This window comes from Agelaius tricolor, unplaced genomic scaffold (assembly GCF_023055355.1).
Source record: "Agelaius tricolor isolate 1412-34295 unplaced genomic scaffold, bAgeTri1.0.p SCAF_1, whole genome shotgun sequence".
Lineage (NCBI taxonomy): Eukaryota > Metazoa > Chordata > Aves > Passeriformes > Icteridae > Agelaius > Agelaius tricolor.
Window position 1 is genome coordinate 11,500,975 of NW_027269261.1, and position 22,361 is coordinate 11,523,335.

A 22,361-nucleotide genomic window follows, 5' to 3' on the forward strand; every position below is an offset into this window, starting at 1 on the left:
GGTAAAAGGCCTGTATCAGTCTTTGCTGAGGTACTTCAGAGTAGATTGTATAAAGAAGCAGGAGCTATTCTGCAGGGAAGCATGCTGTTCTTGGAGAGCTGTGATGGAGGACTTAATAGATTTGTTGCAAATCATTTCTGTGAATCATTTAGAGATGTGTTACGGATTTTTTTTTTTCCTCATTGAAAGTAGTTCTAAAATGTTTCCCACTCACCCTACTCAGTGGATCATAGTGAGTTTGTGTTCATTACAGACTTAGTAAATCAATATCCCATAACAGTATTTTATATACATTATTCATTACACTTTCATGAAATAAAACATTTAAAGAGGAGGAGGAAATCAGGAAGTGTGAAAAATGTAGGATGTTTGTGTTCTGGCACAGGAAGTGTGTGAGGAGGGAGTTCTGGAAGCTTACAGTCCCAGTGATGTGATTTCACTGTGACCTGAGTTTCATCCTTTATTCCTAGTATTTCTCTTCCTGCATTTCTAAAAACTGTAAATTTTCTGGGTACTAATATCATCTTAAAAGTATATAGCTTGGGAGGATACAAAGGAAATGTTCACAGAAGGTGTTAGAAGTATACCTCATTAAAAGGCATAACCTTCACTTTGTCTCCCAGATGGTGACAGTATTTCTTCAAGGACTTGTGGATGCTTTTGCATAGGCACAAACTGGATGGAATCATTGGAGACTGGGGAGTGCAGAGGCCCAGAGAAGTGGGTCCATCACAGGGGCTCTTCAAGCATTTCAATTATTAATCCCTCTTCAATGCACACAGTGTCCTGAATGTTTACCCTTTGAAACACTGGTGGGAAGGAAATTCATTTGATGCTGAATAGCCCTCAGTGTTGGTCTCTTGCTGTGGAGGCTGGAAGTGATGTGTATTGAGTCAGCAGTTTCATGTTATTCCTTTCCACTTTCAAGAAATATCTATAAGAGGAAGAAATTAAAAATACTCAAGAGCTTTTTGTCCCTTGATGTGGACTTGAGCTTCGTCACTGGTCACTCAGAGTGTGCCTATTCTTTCCATGTCCTTTTCCTCTCTCTTTTTACTCTGCCCATGCCATACTTGGAAATAACTGAGCTTCCTGAGCCTCTAGATGGGATGCTTAAAATAATTGCCATAAGGAACAACATGTTCCTTTTCATTAATGCCATTCTTATGGAGAGTGCTTATTTTGTGCTCTAAAGATGGAAAAAGAAATTTTTCTCTTCCCCTTCTCATTCCATTTGCCCAGTGTGCATATGTTTTTCAGATGATACAAGGTGCAGGTCAGCTACTGCTTTGTTCATAAATATTCATACCTAGATAGTTGGGGAGAAAAAAATAAGTGACAGGTTAGCATAAATTAAATATTCAGCACAACTCAGCAACATCAGGATTAAAATTGAAATATGCAAGATAGAGGAAAAGCTATTCCAAGAAAATGTTTGAAAAGAAAATACTTCTCTGTATTTCATCTGTCACTATATTTGGGGGGAAAAGCCAGAATATTTTGCTCTCTGTGAGATAAGGCAAATTTAAAAGATTGAAAAACACAGACTGGATTTCAAGAGCCAGCCAATAAACTGACAAAAGCTGGCAGGAAGATTTTGATGAGTCTTGTTCCTCCAGAATCATAGAACAGGAATTCTCAAAATGTCATTTTCCTGGACATTGTAAGGCTGCAAACCTTGTTTGAGAGTGATGTTTAGATGTTTGTTTCCCATATTCTCCACTTCTTTAGTCAAGGTTTTCTTTTCCTTACTGGAAATGCTGATCTTTTTGAGGTCATTTAATCCAAAACCATAGAAAGTAAGTGGGCTATGTTCCTGTGATTTCTTGCACATTAACTAGGGATATATTATATTAGAAAGGGAGATTTGGTGATGTATTATACTAAAATATATGGTCATAAAGTTCTGTGAGAACAAAATATTGTAATGCATCATCAGAGTGTAGAATTGGCTGATAAAATTGACAAGCATGAACACCTAGCCCTGGTTCTTCCAACCTTTGCTCACAAGATAGACTTATTTACCACTGCTCTTATGATACTTGTTTCTGTTGGAGAAACATCTCTCAGACCTGTCAGGAGTTGGCAGATTTGTTCTGTGCTTTTTCAGATGAGACTCTGCTTTTAGGGATCATCTCAAATGCGATAGAGTATGAGGAAAGGGCATGAAACTGAGTCAGGGGAGGTTTAGGTTGGGTATCAGGAAAAAGTTTTTCACCCAGAGGGTGCTTGGGCCCTGCAACAGGCTCCCCAGGGCAGTGCTCACAGCACCAAGCCTGACAGAGTTGAAGAAGCATTTGGACAACAGTCTCAGGCACACGCTGTGAGCCTTGGGTTGTTCTGTGCAAGGCCAGGAGCTGGACTGGATGGTCCTGATGGGACCCATCCAACTCCCCATATTCTGTGATAATTCTGAACAAGACATGAATTAGATAATTTGATTCTGTTTGTTCTGTAAGGTTTGTGGTTTTTTTAAATGTAAAATCTATACTGTCGCAGAGGAAAAAAAAACCCTAAAAAAATGAATTTTCCATTTCCAAGACTTATTCCAAAGAATTTCATATGTGTAAAAGCTAGTGAGGACTGAGATGCTGCTTTGCCATTTAGACTGTGCATATTTTCCTAGTTTTAACTGGACAGCTTGAAAGCAATAATGAGGCAAGAATTATTTCTTTACTTTCAGATAGTAAAGATTAAATGTATGCGTTAAAACATTTTAATGAACAAGATTTGTAGAAATATAAAAATCCATGTGTGCCTATTGAGACAATGCCAGTATCATCTAACTGTCAAACTAAAAATATAGTTATTTAACTTTGTTACAATTGCTTCAATATGTTTAGCTGGAAGCCAGGTTGATGTTTCCACCAATTTTTCCTGAAACATACATTTAATAACAATCAAAATGGTTTTTAAAAAAATCTAAGCCAGTTTTTAAGTCAATTACCTGAACATTTTAGGGTTCTATGCTTAAAAGAGCTTATTCTTTGATTCAAAAGTCTATAGTCAAGTCAGTTTTTCAGGTATTTGCAGCTCTACAAATCCAGTCTTAAAAAGTGGTTATTTTAGCGTCAAATGAGAATTGTAGCTTGTAAAAATTGGTTATTTCTTTAATTACATGTACAGCTCAGATATCTTCAAACTTGCAAATTATAAGGTTATGCCTAGGAAGAGAAGGATAAAATAAATTGAAAATTCAGAGAGGTGACAGATGTCGGTAAAGCCCCAGTATTTTGGCTCAGCTATGAACATACAACCAAAATGCCCGGTACACCTGACACCTTAAAATTTTGCAAAAATCCTTCTTTTTTATCTGTGTTTGGGGGTTCCATTATTATCAGTTTCATGGCCTATAAGCTGATATAATCAAGCTGATGAGAAAACCTCTCATGGGTATTATTTCAGCTAAATAAATATAACAGAGATGAGCAGGAACACTTTTTTTTGTTTGTTTTGTGTGTGTTTTTTGTTTTGGTTTGGTTTTTTTTCTCTCTGACCAAAGACATAAATGAAAAAGGTATGGTGCATTAAGATGCTTTGGAAATCAGTCCAAGTTTAGGGGTAGTAACATATGATACAATTCATTGTGCCAATACTAGAGATGGAAAAGGTAGTGTTTTGCAATCTCCAACTCAGCTATGAAGTAAATGCCAGACTTATGTAAGTAATGGATAAGAGCAAATGCTCCAAGTTGAAATAAATCACATTAATCAGTATGCCAACCTTCCTTTTTGTACAGGCACAGAGGAAGTTGTTAGAAAGCATAAGACTTGTCAAGTTTGTCATTTCTGTGAGACAGATTTAGAAATAATGTGAATAACAGCGAAAATGTCTCGAGACTGCTGTATCTGTTGAGTCAGATTATTAATATCAAAGACTGCTAGGAATTTGAGTTACTTAACTTGTACTTTGAAAGTGTATTGCCATACTCAGCTAGGGGTCAGCTTTCACAAGACCAAATTATTAACATTACAATTTCTGAGAGCAACCTGCCTCCTCTCGTCCTCTTGGTATTTTTTGTCTTTGTGAAAGCCAAACACTTCCAAAGACTCCTTGGTTCCCTGGGTCTGACTCCAGCCCAAGCAGACAGAGTGAGCCCTCCTTGCTTCTGCTGACATCACACAGCAGAATTTAGTTATGTGCCCTGGTCTATATTACAATTAATAGCTTATACAAGTTTTTTTTTCCCCAGAATTTTTATTCATACTTATTAGATATTGTATTCAAATCTATTTTTCAGTCAGAATGAGACTGCTTATTTATTTTCTGTTGAAAGGTAAATGGTTTTGTCTTTGTGGATATGAAAGTCATGACTGCACTGAGTTTTGCCTTCTTATCTACTCCTGAACTAAAGTTTTTGTTAGACAGCATCAATTGCTTGCTAAATAATCCTGATTTAGCCTTTAAATAGGAGGCTTTCTCACAATTATTAAACAGTACAAGTCACTTCAGCAGGACTAAGGCCCCACTAGAGACAGCAGAATCGTGAAAGTAATTTTGTCAAACTTTTCCAAAGAAAATGAATGCTGCAACTCTTTACATAATCTTGTATCGTGTTGTAAAATGGAGTTGTACTGAGATAAATACAAGCAATTGTTACTACCATAGATGTGGTTACCTTGATTCGTTATTTAGGTTTCATGTATGTCTTTTATTATTTTTTTTATATCTGTATAATTCAGCATATGCCATGTGTAGTCCCAGGAAAGTATTTTAGGGAAAATAGAAAATTATTTTTGCCTGACACTTTTGTCCAAGGAAAAACCTATTTTTCTGAAGGGTATTTGAGAACATTTGACAATATGTTTTATATTTAAAGTAGCTTCAAGTTGAAGTGTTTATTTGAAATTTAAAAAAAAAAATCTAATGATGAAAACAAATGACAGAACATTGCTGAGACACTCAATTGATGTACCAAAAGACATAGGGAAGTGATAAAAGCTTAATTGCATCATCTACCCTTTACTCAGACTTAGTTCTCTTCACAGCTTTTTTTAAAAACCCAGCTCACTGTGAGGAGTGTTTATTTTGACAGACACATTTACATAATCAAAAATATTTTGCAGAACAATATACTTTTAAAAGCTGAAAATTGTGTTAAATTGCAATAAGCTGCAATAGCTTGTGTAGAGGTACTTGTTGGCAGTTCATTTTGTATGGCAAGCTGCTTTTCTGGAATATTCTTAGATGAACATTGTTGAGGTAGTATGTGATTTTTTTTCTGATTATCTCTCAGAAGAATTGATTTGGCTTGAGGCTGAGGACCTCTTTCTCAGTACCAAACCAAAGGTAAATTGTATTGTCTGAAATTCCTTTTAACATTAAGCTGACCCCAAAGTCTCAGGTTTGGAGGGCATCAAGCAGAATCAGACCCTTTAAACACCACACTTAAGTGTGCTCTGTTACATTCTTTCACTGCAATGAGATGGCATGTCTTGAAAATCAAATAACACATCCCTCTTCCTTATCAGTACAGTGGTAATTAACTTTAATTAGTTCAACCAGCTGCCTGTATTTTGGAGGACACCTATAACCTCAATAAAATTTATTAGCATAAAGCTGACCCATAGGTAGACTTTGGTTAGAGATGGCTTTAAATAGAAAAGCAATGCCTTAAAAATATCCCATTATTTAATTATTTTCTTGAAAATCTCTAAATGCTTTTAGCCACACACATTGTGGGCTATACAGATCAGGTTTTTTGATGTTGCAAGAGCCCTGCTTTTCCTCTTGCTACTCTGCATGAGTGCTGCTTCTTCATTTGCCACTTGAGAAAATATAGGCTCTTTAGAGAAGGAATGTGGGCACAGAACCAAGTGCAGAGGAAAGCAGTGGCAGCAGCCTCCAGCTGTACCTCTCTGTCTTGGAGCACTGGGGAGGGAAAAGCTGCCTCTGAATAACGTGTGGTGGTTTGATGCCTTGGTCTTGCAATCACAGTAACAATCTTGAATGCAAAAGAACCACAGAAAACTTATCCTCCAATTGTCATAAGTATCTGAGAAGGCAAAGATGGCTGCAAAACACTGATGTGATGAGTTGCTCATGTTGCAGTACTGGAAAGCTAAAAGGATACGTTAAAAAGATTGTAAGGATTCAAAAGAAATTGCAGGTGAAGGTAGGGAAGGATTCTCCTGGATGTCTTCCAGGAAGGTGCCCAGTATATTTAATGGGTGGGAATTTGATTTTAATTTTTATTTTTAAGTTATTTAGCCTATCTTGGTAGAGCAAAATTTAGCTGACAACTGCATAAATTATTGCTAAATTAATATCACAAAATCAAAGAGCTGTTAAGCTAAGGGGGAAGAAGAAATGTGCTGGCTCTCAGAATGGAAGAAGAAAAGTTTCTACAGCTTGTCAGCTAGTAGCCAACTTCACTCAGCCAATAGTCAGCCAACAGAGCTGAGAGGGTTTCTAAATGGAGTCTGGCCAAAAGCTCATAGAAGAGGGCCATTTTCCTCTCAGTGGAACAGAAGGGTCTTTCAAACCAGGAATTGGGAAAGGGGGATGAGTCCAAACCAGAGAGTAGCTAAAAACACCCAGAGCCAAGAGCCTGCTATTCAGCCTGGAGTAACCTATACAGGTGAGAGAGAAGAGGAAGAAAAAGCCAGCTGGGTGTTTATTATTTTGCAGAAACAGTAAATTAAGATTCATAAGTTGGCAGCTAATAAAAAACTTACAGGAGAGGCTGAAGGGAAGGAAGGAGATCTAGTGAGGGGTGGAATAAACCTCCCTCATTTCACCAAAGGATATATAGAATTGACATTCTGTATTTAATTTGAAGCCTACAGTTATTTTCCTATGTCTTCAATCATGGTTATTATGGAAAAAATATTTGTTCAAATAGTTCAGGTGTTCAGGGTTAGTGTGTTGGTAACTGCATTTTTTAACAAGTTTCTGTTTGTGTTCAGACCCCTGACCTCCCCTACTTGGTTTGTGTTATCTCATTTTAGATTTTATTTTCAGACTCATTATTTTTCTCTTTTTGTAACAACTTCCATTTTTAACTTATTTGACTCCTACCCTAATGAAAGGTAACTCAGATTTTATGTACATCTGACATGTTCCCTTCAAATGCACTTGAGTTGAGCTGTTCCTTAGAAAATTAATTTTTGCATATATATAATCTTTGTGTTTTTCCCGTTATTTGCTTCTGTATTTTATGACCTTGAATTTAAAGTTTTAAGGGCTAAAGATAAGGAATTTATAGGAGATAATGAATATTATGCTAAAGAAATAATCCTTGAACCCTACAAATGGTAGTGATGGTGTTCTGCTTTAAAGCCCCTCTTTCATGTAGTCCTTAAAGAGTTCTTTTACTTGATCTTGAGTGAGAATGGTTAATGGAGAAAGAAGAAAACCAGCACATTTCTGACTTTGCTACAGAATTAATCTTTGGTAATTCTTACTGCACTGTGAAACAAGAGGAAAAAAACTGAAATCCAGCATGAAAACTGAGTCTCCTGTAGCCTTTTCCTTTTCCCAAACAGTCATTGGAGGTAGCATATAATTTGTTTTCTTTCTTAGACTTCATGCAGTATATTAATGCAAAGCTGCTTTTGCCTTAAATGATACATTTTGTTTTCCTTTTGGTGGTTCCTGTGTTTTTCTTGTTTTTATTTCATGACTTACGTCTTGGTAAAGGCTTTATCTTTACTAAGGAGCCAATAGAGCTTTTGTGGGACCAACTTGTCCCTAAACTCTGCAACTTAGCTGTTGCCAAGAAATTTCTATGAGTCCTTGCCATGGGAAGGAAAAAAAAAAAAAGAAAAAACCAAAAGAAACTTGAACCCATTTCTTAAAAACAGAAAGCATAGCAACCACAGTCAGCAACATTTAGCAGTCTGGCAGCAGACAGCAGGACATACAAAGAATAGCAAAATAGTCTATTGAAGAGGGGAAAAAAGATCTTCAAAAGACTTGTGTCCACAGCAGGGTGAAAAACATAACAATCCCATTATCAATGTTATTAGAAAAAAAATGTTGATTTTCTTTTTTTCCTAAGTTCTGCCAATATATCATGTTAAATGATATTCCAGTAACTCAGAACATAAAAAGGCATTTTCTGGCATCCCCTTAAAACATCTCTATTCAGGCAGTCAAAGGAGGAGAGAAAAGAAACAAGCAGTTCTGGGCTCCACATTCAGAAGTCCAGCAGAAAAGACTAGTTGGCCTAGAAGATGAGCTGTCATGGCTGTATTAATTCTGCAAATAGGTGACTTTGCCCATACTGCACAGGGAATCTAAATTCACACTCCCAGGATGCCGATAACTTTGTTTCTGACAGTGCTGGTTTTGTTTCTACAAGTGTACGTATCAATTAACAACTGTTTTGTTTCCTTAGCATAATTAATATACCTGCTTTGGACTGAGTTGTGGGAGTTCTTTTGGGTTTGTTTTTCTAGTTTGGTTTGACTTTTTTTTTCCCCTCTATTTTTTTTACATCATTATTTGGGGGTAGGAGAGTGATGATTTTCAACCCACAGTAGAAGTGCAGGTGTACTGTTGAAATCATAGTGAAATTCCTTATGGTTATGGTAATTTTAGTCTTTTTTGGTGCCCATTTTCCTTCCTAGAATTTGCAGGGATAAGGCAATTAGCAGTTTAAATAGAGTATAAATTTGTGTACATTAAGTATGCCTGCTTTGTGTAAACAGAAGTTTTCCAAGTGCCTGATGTGCAATATATCCTGTTATTTTAAGGAAGGGGAGTGCAGAACACATCCATGTAGCTTAGTTACAGAAACAACAAACATCACTAATTTGTTGTCTTTAGTTAGCCATGTAGTGTGGCATTAAAGCACTTGCCAAGTGCATTATCAGGGATTATCATGGGATTCCATGCTTTTGTGTTGACCCTGAGACATGGATTGCTCAACTTCAGCTTTTATTTTGTGCAGCTTTTGAACAGAATGGATGCACTTTGGTGGTTTTTTATCTGAATGATCAGTGAGCTCTGGACTCTGTAGTTGCAGACTAGAAAGTGAGAACTATATCATACCTGTTTTCCTTAAAAAGAAAATGGGGGATTGTCACCCTATAGAAAATGTGTGTGTAAATGAGTCTGATTTTGGATGAAGCTTCACTAGATTTTGTGCTGGTAATGTGGACTTCAGTCTTCTTGCTGTCCTGTGAGAAGATGATGTATTCAATTTACAGAGAAGCAAGGAGAAATTAAGTTCTCTGTGAGGCATTTAGGTGCAGGTTAAACCCAAATCCCTGGATTATTGGTCCTGACCTCCTAACACAAGAGTCATTATAATGCTTTTCTTCTTTCTACCTTAGGCCAAAGTAGTCTGTGGAGAGTATGTCTGATTTAAAAAATCTACTTGTTATATATAAAGCTATAAACAGTGCAACAAAAAGCAAAACAAAGCACATAATTATACTGAATAAGTAATACGTTTGCCTTGCATAAGCCTATTTAATATTTTTCAAAAGTTTGATTGTGATCTGTTTGCACTCTGTGGTTTTGGATGCTCAGACTAGACAGGAAGAAGAAACAGCAGAATGTGAAAAGTGAAAATCCCAGATATATACTCCAAGGAATTTGCTGCACTGTAGTACTTTTCTGTTATTTGTTTGTTTATTTGATCAATTAAGTCAAGGGCTTTTTTTTGAGCTTAATCTTCCAGGGCAGTTTCCCAGACCATATTAATTGATCTAAAATAAGACAACAAAATAAATATGTTATTGTTTTCTCCAGGTGTTTATGTATCCATACCGTGGAACCCTATCCTGTTGTCCTTAGGCTTACCTCCCACTCAGTAAGACTCTAGAGATACCTGGGTTTTGTTTTGCTGCTCAATGATCCCCTTTCTAAGTGCCCCATTGCCAGCACATTTGTGTTTAAAGATAACAAATGTTGACCTCAGGAGAACGAAAACTATTTCACTTGAGGAAGAATAAGTTATTCCCTTGAAGCATTCAATATGCTCCCTAATTTCTTCTCTATGTTCAGAAAACAAAGCTGGTATATGGTGTAGAGGCTTTAATAGCTGTTGTCATTAATGCTGTGTGCTTTCACATTGTGTTCAAAAATGCACCCCATTGCAAACATTTGAACTTGGGCTCCTTAAGTTTTGTCTAAATAGTCTGTCGTTTATTGTGTTCCTTGATATTTTAATTTTGGAGCTTGAAAATGCATGGAGGCATATTAGCAAAATGACAAGCCTCCTGTGACAAGCTGATGTTCCCAGATTAGTTCAAAAACATACAGCAAGTACCGTGATAAGTGTTAGTGGTCAGTTTTGCAGCTGAATTTCTGGGGAATGTGATGCTGTGTGCACCAGGTAGGTCTCAATGAGCATGGAAATTCTAGTGTCTGATAAAAAATTGCCTCAGGTTTCCCTTATTGCAAGTCCCATTGTTACAGTTTCTGACATCAGCAAGTTCCCTCCTGCTGAGACCACTTTTCAGGGGAAATCTGTACCTTGGCAGCACCTACCTGAGCCATTTTGGGTGACATTATTCTCCATTTTGGAGAATTAACTGCCATTACATGCACCAGGTGATCCAGGTTTCACAGAGATATGAAAATATCAAAGTACTGGTTTATGGTAACAAAAATTTATCTAATCCAATTTTTAACAGGTGTTGATACAGGGTTCATACATTTATTCAAATTGCATTTATAAAAGTATTTTACCTCATCTCTCAGTTAAGTAAATAGACGAGTTCTTTGCAGCAAGGTCATAATGGTAGGTGCTCTGAAATCCTGGGTTTCCTCTGGTTCTCAAGGAAACCTAGATGCTGCAGATCAGGTGATGTGATCAGATTCTTGAGGATTATCTTTGGTTTTAAGAATGTAAATTAATTTGAAATAAATACTTCATAATAATTTAAAGTATTTTAAAGCGCAATGATTGAAAAGCCACTGTTGGCACAGGTGGTCAGTATTTTGAAATATGTAAGGCATTATTTTGTAATAATGCCTGTTCTTCATAATATTTGATGTGGGAAGGGCTGCATTTTGAATTGAAAATAGTGTTGTAATCTGGATTTTTTCACACCTTTAATCATTCTAAATCTCATGGGATAGCATCAATAGAAAGAACTGAAAGAGTTCTTCTGTTTTTTTTAATTGTTTTAAAGTTTTCTGGACTTAGACTTTTGCTAATTGAACACTTACAGATTTAGGATACATTCCTAGTATAAAGTCCTTCTCTTGTCCTTCACCTTTTCTCAGGATCATTCATAGATTTATGCCTCTTTACACTTCTGGAGTTCATTGAATAGTAGTGCCCCAGCTTGCAAAAAAAAAAAAAAAAAAAAAAAAAAAGCTATACATGATATATCTTTGGGAAGCATGAATTAACTTAGGTTGTTCTCCATGACTACAGACCACATTAAAGAGAGTGCTGAGCTTTAGGTAATAATTGCTGTCTTAGGGCTGTGTCTTAACAAATGAATCCAGCTCTGTGATATTGCAAGTTACCCAGCATGTGGCCTGGGTGGTAGCAAAGGAAGCCTGTTATCTTGATTGTAAAATGTTCTGTCCTGTCTCTCTTAGGACATAAATTTATTCCTCACTTTGGATAGCTTGGTTGCAAATTATATGGGAAATTGCTAACTGCTCTGTTTTTCTTGGGAGTTCAGGTGACCTTTTGCAGTTTCTGAGAATGAGGTAGTTATATGTTTTAAAGACTGACATCTTGAAGCTTACTTGATATTAGCAGTAAAGAACAGAGTGAACACAAGACAAATTCAAGGTGCTCTTAATGGCATGATACAATTCCCTGAGGGCTGGCAGTTTCACATGCAGGCATCTTAGATTGCTGCTCAGGTATGAGAGTGCAAGAGCAAGCTAAAACCCAGGGCCAACCTGTGGTATTTTTGGGGTTCCTCAGATGAAGGGAGGAAAATTATGAATCTGACCCCATGTTCTTAGAAGGCTAATTTATTTTTTTTTATTATATTAAAGAATGTTGTACTAAACTATACTAAAGAATAGAGAAAAGATGCAGACAGACGTTACAAAGAATGATAATGAAAACTTGTGACTTTGAAGAGAGAGTCCAACACAGCTGATGGTGATTGGTCATTAAGTTAAAACAATTCACATAAAACCAATCAAACAGTGACCAGTTGGTAAACAATGTCCAAACACATTCCAAAGCAGCAAAACACAGGAGAAGCAAATCAGATAATATTGTTTTCCTTTTTCTCTGATGCTTCTCAGCTTCCCTGGAGAGAAATCCTGGGCAAACAGGATTTTTCAAAAAAATATGATGGTGACACCTACCCAATGGATGCCAGCATAGTGACTGGTGGGCTGTGTGGAGTAAGGGGGATTGTGAATCCAATATTTCTCCATTGCCAATTCCCTTCACTTGACTGATTGTGGATCCTTGTCTCTAAAGGAGGGAGAATGTACTGAGTTAGTGTTGTGGGCTGTGTGCCTCAGATGGAAATAGCAGATAATATAAGACCTATTAAAAATATGTTTTTCCTTATGTACCCAGAAGCAAGAGAAAAATTAAAAGGCAAAATCAATGGATAAATCAGTAAGTTATTTGCACCCTAGAGGCCGTTGTTTCTGAAGCATGCACCTTCATGAGTTACAAAGCAGATATTAGTCTCAGAATTATTCCTTACTCTTCAGTGGTTTTCCCAAAATTTAACGACAACTAATTTCTGTGAACGTACCACTTTTCTCCTTTTGCTGTGCTTCACTGATGGCTGAGTACATTTTTCATGGATAAGGGAGAGGGGTAATAATCTCAGCATAACACCAGGAAACAGGCTTCCAAATGCAAGCTGTGTTCAGTTAATAGTTTACAGGTCTTTTCAGTTATGGTTCATATATTGCTGGTTTATTACTAATTAGCCATGATAATTCAGTTCAAAATTTTCCATTTAGAAAGAGTAAATGAACATAAGCACATTCTAAAACTTGGAACATAAGCACATTCTAAAACATAGATATAGGCTTTATTCAAGTTCCCCCACAACCTATGTAATAAAATGCAGTCATTTTCTTCTCAGTAGCTACAAAGTTTCAGTTGTGGAATAGGGAAGCACAAAATTGTCACTTAAAACATTTAGAGATTCCAAGGATGTTTTAACATTGGTGGCATAAAATTGGAAATATTTGTCACTGTTACTAAAGTATTTTAGCAACGCTTCCCTCATACATTATATATTAAGTCAATTAAAGAGCTGTTGACAAGTTATTGAGAAAGCCATTTCACTTTGTCCATTATGTTCTTAAACCATATTTATTAGAAATTATTATTTCTGAATTGCCAGATTACTTCAGATCATAGTAAGCTGTTTTAGACTTCAAGGAAAACCTAGCTTTCCTTTAGTCTGCTGAGTTTTTTTAAATATCTGTCAATTCCTAATTTAATATTCAATTAACCAGTTTCATTAAGGTTGGACAGTTTGATTTGTCCATAAACAATAAATTCTCTTTGTACATTTATTCACCTTGTCCTGGAACCTGCTCTTGTTCAGTTGTCAATTTAAGAAGATCTTCTCATGTTCTTTGTTGCTGTATTTACTTCCATTGTCACCAAGCAGGACTTAGTTCTAATAAGAGTCCATTTGTTCCTTTTTTATTTATTTCATCCTCTGGCAGTGTTTGATTCTTTTTGGTCTAATTCATGAAGGTTGCCCCTGTAACTTCTTCAAGTGAAGCAGGAGCTATCCAAAATCCCCTTGCCATAGAAAGTGGTCAATGCTTCATGAGACCAGATATATCTCTAAGTAACGTCCAAGGCTCCTGGCTGCTTCTTCCTCCTCCCTCTAAAGACAGAAAGCCACCCCAGAGGGGGTCACTTGCATGTGCTTATTCTCTAGTACTCTTCTAAACTCCTTTGTACAGTCTGTGAAGTCTCAGGTGTTGTGGATATATTTGATAAATGGAAGTGTGGAACTTTACTACCTAATATTACAGTGTAGTCCAATTCTATTCACTTCTGATGTCTTCAGTTGAAGAACACATTATCTCTGTCTCTGTAGCAGAGTAGCATTCTGCTGTCAGCAATCCACAGTGAGGTTTATCTGTTGTCTTTGGAGAAACAGTTCTCATGAGAACAACACTACTTGTACTCAACTCTGAAATAAAATGAAGAAATAGACTTATTTATTAACTTTTAGGATACATTTTATTGCAGTAGAATAATTCTGACAAGTCTTATGATGAAATTTGCATTGTGGATAATGGTATAATTGGAATGAACACAATTCTTACTGAAAAATGTCACTCTATCAATCATTTCCTTTTCTTTTAATTTTAAACATTTTTCAATAACAACTATCACTCGTGGGGTATGTCATCTTAGATTGTGTAAATGCTAGTGCCTTTGTTTCTAACAGTGGCACAGCTCTGCAGTTCATCCACTATGTGTTCCCTTACTGGGTGCCAGAGTGGGCTTCACGTGTGTTCAAACCAGGTCTCAGCAGAAATTAATCCAGAAGCTCTATCCTAAGTATTTAGTATGCACTTTCTAACCCCCAACAGGGATGTAAAGTCCCAGCAATGGGTCCCCTGAACACCTCCAAACTACACTGCATAGTTGGAACACTGGATCAAGGCCAGATGTGATCCAGCCCTGAATGGTGCAGCTCTGTAGATGAAGAAGCCTCAGCACAAAGTGCTTGGTTTTGCTGAGCTGTTGCTTTTTATCCAAATTGCTTTTTAATGTAGGGCTTAACCTTAGAAACAGAGAAGAAAGTTTTAGCTTCTGTCACTATGGTTTTGTATTCAGCCCTTCAGTGGTATTTTAGCTTGGGTGTATAATTTATTGCACAATTAAAAGTATTGACAAAACACTTGTGTGCACCTTTGGTATTGGGGAGCTCATTTCAGCAGCTCTTGTATTATGAATAAAAGAAAGAGCAGCAATTTGAGAAAACACCAATAAACATTAAAGCCCTGGGAAGTGGTTGCATCATGGCAGGCTTTTTGGGACAAGTGAAAATGTGATTTGAAGCAAGAATATTTGCTGCAGAAGTCAATTTGATTTAAAGCTTATATTGTCTTTCATTTTTATCAGAAAAGTCAGAGAAAATATGTAAGTTGGGGTTTTTTTTGTCAAATTGAACAGGCTCAAAGGTTTTCCTGGTTTTGATCTGCTATGCTATTGGTTTCCCTATCTTATATAGCCTCATGAATTCCATGAATGTTACTACTCCTCAGCCCCAAGGACAAACTGAAAAGATGTTAAATTATGAAGTGTCTGACCTTGGTATATTTTCTGTACATGAACAGAAGAGTTAAGACAGTGACAAAGGGTTTAGAGGAATATGAAATCTAATACTTTATAATAGCAGAATGGCTGTGCAGAAAAGGCTTTTAAGTAATCAAGGCCACACAAGCTAATTTGCAACTCGTAGTATAAATTATGTGTAGATTCTTTCAGATTGTTGGAATTAACTCCAGGGATATTTTTAGAGCAACTTTGTTTGGTTTAATGAAAACAATTATTAAATCATTAGTCAATGAAAATAGTTATTTCATCTTGTTTGTATGTAAATTATCATATTCATATATCATCACCATTATCCTCAAAATAATGTGCCTATTCAAGATTGTGTCTCTTTGGCTAAAATGCTCAGGTTTCTCTGAGTAACTTCTCTGCTTTGCTTGCAGGTTGTATATAAAAATAACGATGTCAGGTTGGAGCTGTCTCGACTTGCCAAGCAAGGAGATCCTAAAATGAAGATTCATGGGGTTGTAGCATTTAAATGTGAGAATGTTGCAACCTTAGATCCAATCACATTTGAAACACCAGAGTCTTTCATCTCTCTGCCAAAGTGGAATGCCAAGAAAACAGGCTCAATATCATTTGACTTTCGTACAACTGAGCCAAATGGCCTCATTCTTTTCAGTCATGGGAAACCAAGGCACCAAAAAGATGCCAAACATCCACAGATGGTGAAGGTTGATTTTTTTGCCATTGAGATGCTTGATGGCCACCTCTACCTACTGTTAGACATGGGATCAGGTACTATAAAAATAAAAGCCTTGCAGAAGAAGGTGAATGATGGGGAATGGTACCATGTGGATTTTCAGCGGGATGGGCGGTCAGGTAAGTTCCTTTTGTCTGCATTCAGAATAGCTTTTTCTGCTGTATCTGAGAGAATACTGTGAACATATTGATGTTGCCACAGAGTTGGGCATCATCTGAAAAATAAGAAAATTATAAGAAGTCATTACTTTCAGGTGCCAGACTACAATAATTTGCTGAGTAAAATATCTTATATTTACATTATTGGATAATCAAGTACTTAATCTTGCAAGTAAGTGTGTTGTGTGGTTGAAAAACCAACAGTAATCTCCCTCTGTGCTTGCTTACATCAAATAGCTGAAGTGGCAAGTTTGAAGAATGAAAATAAAGCAAAAAAGGAATTGCTGACAATAATCTCCAACAAGGGGAATAGTTGCCCCACAGAAACAACACAGATCTTCCAATCATGTCAGCAGATCTCAGTGTACTTAAATAATATTCTAATGAATTACTAACAACACATGTCTGCAGAAATGGAAATAATTGACTTGTCTCATTCTATCAGTGTGATTAATATTCTGGAGTAGTTTACTCAAAAAGTAATCTCACTGAGAAGTGGTAAAAATAAAGAATTCGTGAACCCTTCCTCATGCTACTGAAATGTAATATGGCTTAAAGTGCATTTATCCAGTAAAATCACCAATGTGCATCAGCTCTTCTCATCTGGAGTATATAGCTTGTCTTAAGAAAATAATCAATATACATCAATTTAAGGACAGCTGCCTTCTACAGTGACTTTCCTGTACTTCTTGCCAGGATTTGGGGAGGAAGGGGGCAGGGAATATACTGAGTCTGTAATTCAGTCCTGAAGATTTTCTTATTAATATCAGTATTCAACATGAAGTTTATGTAGGCTGTATGTTGGGTGTTGAAAAATTTAACTACGCTTCTTTTGGACTTTTTGGAATTTCCCCCACTTTCTTCCTTCTGGTGACTACCTTTCCATAGCTTGCATTTATAGTTCCTTTATGAAACTTAACCCCAAAAAAGTTATCATTTTATTTAACATCTTAGTACACACAAATCATATTTCAGACAAAGCAAATCTTAGGTGCAAATTTAAATTGAAGATTTCGGTTAAATCCATGCTGAAACCCACCTGCACTATGATTATGAAAAATAATAATTTCATTTCTGGAAAGTGCAGCTTCAAATTCTAATGGTACCAACCTTGATTTAGTTATTATGTCAGTTGCTCATTTAGATTTCTCGAGGTTAAATAAATCTACCAAACAAAAACAAACAAAACCCAACCAAACAAAAACAACCAAAAAAGAAAAAAAAAAACATGCCTTACTGAACAACAAAACACAACTTCTCAAAATCTTCAATTGGAATTGAACACCCAGCAGTTATATTATTTATACTACAGTTTTCATTTCAGACTTTCTTCTTAAGTGCTGTTTCAGTGATACATATGAGGCAGTAAATCCTGTAATAATTATGCCTGTGGGACTGCTGAAAGTAAAGTTTATTCTTAAATCTAAAGCCAACAGATCTATAAAGGAATGAAATAAATGCATAGCAATTGTTTACATTTGAAGGTAAATTCTGCCCTTTCATTGCTTCACAAAACATGACTCACAGGTGCCATTAAGAGAGTTTAGGGCATACTTTAATTCTTTAAAACTGTTAATGGACATCAGCAAGCATTTAGAGTAATTTCAGGAAGCAAAACCTGCCTGGTGATCAGGAGTGCATATTATTTTTTTAAGTAGAATTATAAATAATCAAATTAATCCATCTGATGATTTGCCTATGATCAAGATAGGTGAAATTTATGCAACTCCCCCATCACTGTTGAAAACTAATCATAATACCTATTAACTCTGAGACATTGAACTATTACCATGAATACTGAAAAAAAATATACAGGCTTATGGATTGGCAATTGAATTTTAACTGCAATCTGAAATAGAATCAAAATTTTCCTGTTACTCTAATACATACAATAGTAGCTTATGGGAGGAGAAGTGCCAGTAACACTGGCAATGTTTTATTTGTCTTAATGATGGTAAGATCTGGTTATTAAAATTACTAGAGAGATGCCTCTACCTGAATTAAGGTGACAATGAGACCATGTGCCAAAGTAAAAAATATGGATTTTATGTAACAATAAATGTGATATAGTGGGTTGGGGGGCCCACTCAATTCTGAATGGGCCCTGACTTCCCTAAAATGATCCCTATCACCCTGTACAATTTTACTACATTCCACCAAAACCACCCATCCTCTTTTCCACCTTCTGAAAGCTTTTTTTTTTTGCTCTGGGTTTGCTCAGCAGCTCCTCATCCATCCATGGAAGCCTGCTGGCATTTTTGCCCCATTGCCTCCTTGTTGGGAGGCGTCGTGTCTGAGCTTGTAGAAAGTGATCCTTGAACACCAGCCAGCATCCTTGGGCCCTCTGCCCTCCAGGGCTCTTTGCCATTGGGCTCCACTGAGTAGTGCCTTGAAGAGGCCAGAGTCTGCTCTCCTGAAGTCCAGGGAAGAGAGTTTGCTGTGTGCCCTCCTCACTGTCCTGAGTATCTCATCCCCCTCCACCTCGTGGTCACGTTATGCGTTGTTGGTGTCTTTTACCGATAAAGAATAAAATTCACTTTACTATTTCAGGATGCTTTTCAGTTTCTTTTCTCTAGCTCAGACCAAACATACTAAAAATCACATGAATATAATTACTTTTCACTAGCTCTCCTTCAGATTTTTTTATATACCTGAATGAAATTAACTTGTATACAAAAAAAATTTGCTTTTCTGAGACATTCTTGTTGCCATTGACAGTATATTTCCCTAGCTATCAAGCATAAAGTAAGAGATTGTTCTGTTAATGAATAAGTAGCTCAAATAAATCATGGTTGTTTTTTCAAATTAAGTTTGGTGTCTTGCAACCTTTTGCTCCTAGACTTCAAATCCATTGCAGAGTGGATCTCTCCTACGGGAGAATATTGTGACATTTCTCAAGGAGCTTTGCTAATTTCCTTGACTTTCATATTAGCTGGATCAGCAAGTACTAGATTTATTTCTCATTCTTTGCTCTCCTCCAGGCTCTCAGTCACAGTGAGCATCCAGTCTAAACTACTGAGTTTGCCTTTGCTTGTCTGAGACTGTGGTGGAGGAGGGAGGGAGAATGTGAACACATTTTTAAATTGTCATCATCCAGGCCCCATTCACTAGTAATTCTGTCAATCCACTCAGATTTTGAGAGATAGAAGGAAGAGGGAAGATACGGTGCCTTTTCATTTCCTTTTGCTGAAAGCTTTGACCTGTTATTCTTGTTTTCACCCTAGAATCCCATTCTGTTTCCTGGAAGACTTACTCTGAGTGCTTTCTTGCCTAAAAAGGATCATTGGTAGGACAGAGTTCCTGAGACCATATTTAGTTAACATTTAAGGGTTAGGTAAAGAGAAATATTCATAAGATATTCTCCCCTGGTCCATCCTTCTTGCTAGGTGTGCAGCAGTGCTGCCAACTGCTGTGTCCTGAGTTCCCCCCCAGCATTCCTGAACTGTACATCCTGAATTTCTGGCAAGGACCACAGCTTCATAGCTGCCTCTTATGTGTCCTGTCTTGGCCATGGGCTGCATGCTGCAGTCACAGTCCTCATCACTGCTATTATATTGTCTTTTAGCACAGAAGATGTATTTGCACTTAATAACTTGCTCTGATTTTTCAATGTTTCTTAATAAGCAGATGTTTTTCACAGGCACAAAAAAACCCCCTAAAATAGGCCATGCCAGGTAAGCAGAGAGATCATAACAGCTGCAGTAGCTGCACTTAAAATCTTCATATTTAACTGATCAGGAGAGAGACGAGATTTAGAGATGTGATTTTGTTTCTTATACACAGTTTTAAGCAAAAGTAAATTGCTGAGATAATGAATATGATTGGAGAGGCTCATTAAGTCATACCTAAGGGAAATGTTTGCCTGTTCTGCTGTTAACAGTACTGCAAACTCTGCAGAAAAAAAGAATTAGGGAAAAACCCACAGACCCAAACGAAATAAAAAACAACCATGAAGCAGCTGTAAAGGTCTTTGCTCACAGTGTTTCTTGTAACACAGTAGGAATACGTTTAATAACTGTTTTCTGAAACTTAAGAGTTCTTTCTTTTTTTTTAAAACTGTTTGCCATATACAAGGATAATCATGCAATTTTTAATTTATTTTGTTTTGCTGAACCACCATTCATCCTTTGGAAACCACCATTACATAGTGAATTCAGGGAGGAAACTTACTCTTCTTGTCAACCTCCAGTTGTGCAGGGCAGCATAAAGCACAATGTATCAGCCTCTATTCATGGGTAGGTAGCATTTAAGGGCTGAGTCACTGAAATTTTGAACTAAATTTAGTCTCAGCTTGAACACCAGAAATGATCCCTGGAGTATGTAATTAGAGCTTAACTATAATCAACATCTCACTATAAGTAGTGCTTTGTGATGTCTATTACACGTGGTGTTGTTGCAGGTTCTTTTTTTCTCACATGTACTCTTCTACATATTACTTCCCACATCTTTTTAACCTTTCAACAACAGCCAGATTTATGTGTTCCTATTTCAACAGATGTTAATAGTTTTCATACTTGGGAGGATGTGTTTATACTTCATTTTGAGGAATATTCTTTCAATGATCTGCAACTTTCTTGGCTGATCTGCATCTTTCTCAGAGTCCAAGATAAAACTTAACCAACACTCAGCCAAGTGGCACAATAGGCTTCTCTGTAATCAATAAAATATTTCCCTTTTTGCTCACATGTGTGTTATTGTTGACTTATATTGTTGACTCATCCTTTGAAGGACTTCTCATAATGAGTTACCCTTTAAGTCAATAATTCTTGCTGAAAACCATAACTTCATTAGTTTTCTTCAAACTGCTTTTCAAATACAGCAAGAAGTTTCTGGATGTTATGTTGCACTGTGTTCTCAGGTGAAATGCTGCAGAATCTTGTTTTTAGAATCTGAAGCTAGATCATGTATTCCCAGACTAAATAAGTCACCCCACACCTTCTTGTCTTTGTCATTGCTTTTTACTTTTTTCAGACAGGACAAACCAAGTGCTGTCAGCATTCCTCCATTGCTTTTTTATTCTGATAGAAATACAAAAATTATTTCCTACCTTGAGTCTTAAAAAACTTTGAATGGAAGCTGCTTGTTTCCTGGAAGGTATTATGGCTCTTTTCAAAGAAGTGGTATCACTACTTATCTGGTTCTGAGTGTTGTTATGAAAAGAAGGAAGTTTAAGGATGGTTCTTACTCCAGAGCTGTTACAATTTCAAGTTTTAATTTTCTCTCCCTCTTGAGTGCTCTTCTGAATCTGCTGCTACCTCATAAAATCTGTTGTCTCTAGGTTATTTTGGACAAGATACATGTCCCATTCTTTCCTCCTGTAAAATTTGACAATTCTGTCTTGAGAATGGCATTTTAGTATCTCTACAAGGAAATTTATTAACCCTTTTTGTGCTGGCCTCACAAGACATTTGCATGCTCCCTGAGCTTCCCTTTCTTCCTCTATGGAAAGTGATGTCCCTTCACATTCATAGGCAAAAACAACTGAATGGATTGGAGCATGGTGGTTATTCATCAAAGCAATTCCTTTTAATTGCTTTGTAGAAAGCAATTAAAGTAGAACTGAAGTCTTTGAAAGGAGGTGTGCATCACAGTCCCCAATTTCTGTGGCAGCCTCCCCATTGTTATGAGGTCTAGCTTGAGACATTCTCAGTAGAACTTGGAAAGTTTCCCTCGGGAAAGATAACAGGCTTTAAAAAAAAAAAAAACAAAACCCCAAACACCAACAAAACACAGGAAAATAAGCAAACACAAACCCCTGCAGTAAACTAGAAAAACTATTAATAAAAATCACCCCCGTTTGCTTGCTCACAAAAAAACCCCCAAAAAACAACCAAACAAAAAAAAAAAAAACCCACAAAAAAACCCAAAAAAAAACCCACAACAAGAAAAAAAAACTCCTCACCAAGATGAAACAGCATGTGCTACCACCTCTGTCTCAGCTCTGGGTGCACTGTGAATCCAAAGGTGCTGATGGAGCCATTGTTTATTTTCTGTAGGCCAACATTGTATGAACTTGAGCTCTGCATTTGGTTGTAGGATACTTAAAAGGCTCTGTAATTTTTACTGTATTTTGGAATATCTTTATGTTCCCTTATTTTACTTGGATTTTACTTTTTTCATCTGTGTTTACAAAGCAATTAGTGAGTGAAGGGTGTGTTGTCTGTCAGAGATACATAAAAGGTAATTTGGATATCATCAGCAGTGATGGCTGTGTGCTTGCCTGTCATGTTTTTCTACCCATAGTCATTAAATGCCATGATTTCAAGGTTTCAGATAAAGCTTCAGAGGC

At 36.7% G+C, this 22,361-nt stretch overlaps 1 protein-coding gene across 29 annotated transcripts in view; it reads left to right on the top strand.

Annotated features, from left to right (window-relative positions):
• Positions 1 to 22,361, top strand: part of NRXN1 (neurexin 1) — a 679,845-nt gene that overhangs the window by 258,186 nt on the left and 399,298 nt on the right. For all 29 annotated transcript variants that reach the window (XM_071422858.1, XM_071422867.1, XM_071423014.1 and 26 more), the window contains one exon: positions 15,595 to 16,033. In XM_071422858.1, the coding sequence (XP_071278959.1) occupies positions 15,595 to 16,033 (439 nt within the window). The remainder of the gene's footprint in view (positions 1 to 15,594; positions 16,034 to 22,361) is intronic.